At 42.7% G+C, this 1,611-nt stretch overlaps 1 protein-coding gene across 1 annotated transcript in view; it reads right to left on the bottom strand.

Moving 5' to 3' along the window:
* The window catches only part of PCYB_122490 (LMBR-like integral membrane protein), a gene marked incomplete at both ends in the record, with an annotated part of 2,756 nt that extends 1,711 nt beyond the window's left edge, over positions 1 to 1,045 (bottom strand). The window contains 6 exons of the mRNA XM_004223581.1: positions 10 to 61; positions 285 to 359; positions 454 to 524; positions 628 to 699; positions 827 to 884; positions 1,019 to 1,045. Coding sequence (XP_004223629.1) covers positions 10 to 61; positions 285 to 359; positions 454 to 524; positions 628 to 699; positions 827 to 884; positions 1,019 to 1,045 — 355 coding nt within the window. The remainder of the gene's footprint in view (positions 1 to 9; positions 62 to 284; positions 360 to 453; positions 525 to 627; positions 700 to 826; positions 885 to 1,018) is intronic.
* Positions 1,046 to 1,611: the final 566 nt, after the last annotated feature.

Raw genomic sequence — 1,611 nt, forward strand, 5'->3', positions numbered from 1 at the left:
CTCCCTAACTGTGTTTCATATCCAGGAGGTCCGAAATGTACTCCAGTTCTTTTCCCTTTTCCTGTTTGGTAATTCATAAGCAAAGGAGCAAAAAAAAAAAAAAAAAAAGGGTGATTATATAATTAGGGTTGAATAAGCAGTTATGAATACATATGCTCATGCTGCATGGAGTTGTGAATCCATTCTTTCATGCTGATCATGGCGGCGGGCGTCTCCTAAACAGCCATCTCCACCTATCCCATTTCGGTAGCGCAAAAAAAAAGCGCAGTTTCGCTTATCCGTACCATTGCGAGTTTGTGGCCCGGTCTGTAAACTAGGCCAATTATGGACAGAGCCACTATAAGACATATAAAGTATATCTGCGGAGGGGTGAAAGTTATGCGAGCATGTGTTGTGCTGCGGAAAAGTTGGGTTGTCTACCTCAGGGTCGTCATGTCTTCCCCCTATTTTTACCGTTTTTTTGAAAGACTCAATCACATTTTCGCATGGCACTATGTTGTCATCGAATTCGTTTCGGTAGTAGCCTGCTCAGGTGAAAAAAAAAAAAATGCACACATATGCGGCACGTATGCATGCATGTACATGTATGTGCGTGCTGCTCGACGCCGTGTGCACTCCCGTCAGTACGCTTATTATTCACGTAGAAGTAGGAGAACGGAACCAGGATGTAAGCTTCGAAAATTAGCACCCAGAAAATAACTGCAGGGGGGGAAAGGGCCATTTCAGTGATCGTAGGAAGGCAAACATGAGCAGTTCTACAAATAATGTCAATCCTGCAGTGCGGAGCCCCAACTGCGAAACGTGTTGCCAATGGGGGGAGACTAACAGTGGTAGAACTTGGACACGAGCCTTTGGGTTATTTCCAAGTTTGAAATTTCTACGTCCTAAAAGAATGGCACGTGGACAAAAAAAAGGGGGGAAAAGGAACAAATGAAAGAAGTTGACTCAAGCAGTGGTGAACAAAGTGGCACTTTTACTTTGCCCCTTCTCTTCTCTCCCTTTAGGAGGAAGTACTTACCCCATTGGACACCAGGTATATATCCATTGGTATGAACAGGACGAGGATAAAACTTGTGCTAAGCGACAGAACAAAAGTTGCTGCCGTTAAGAACGTCGACTCGCCTGCCTTCACGAAATGTCTGTAAAATGCCCCGCATGATGTGAATATTAACTGAAAAAAAAAATTGTTCGCGGAAAAAAAATAAATTGGCTAGCTCTTTGTGCTATATTGGGTTGGTAGCCACCATATGGGGGTCCAACCCACCACGGGTTACTAAGCGCTACACGGACGAATGTAGCAAACAGAGTTATATAACTGCATGAGCACCCATGTGTGGGCCATCATCAGGTGCTTATCTTCACCCCACATGGAGACAGGCACAGTTAGCTAACCAAAATTAAAGCGGTCAAAGTGCAGGAAGTAAGCAAATCCATCATAAGACAATTTTATACTCGTTTTTTTTTTTTCTTTTTTTTTCACTATGATGTGCACGAGTAATATTTTTGCAACCCCAGTTTGTTCCTTCTTTTCTTTTTCTCTTTTTTTAAATGGCTTCACTATGGAAGGAAGCTTGCATTGTCAAAAATTGTGAAATCCAAAAAAGGGGAAAA

This window comes from Plasmodium cynomolgi, chromosome 12 (genome assembly GCF_000321355.1).
Source record: "Plasmodium cynomolgi strain B DNA, chromosome 12, whole genome shotgun sequence".
Classification (NCBI taxonomy): domain Eukaryota; phylum Apicomplexa; class Aconoidasida; order Haemosporida; family Plasmodiidae; genus Plasmodium; species Plasmodium cynomolgi.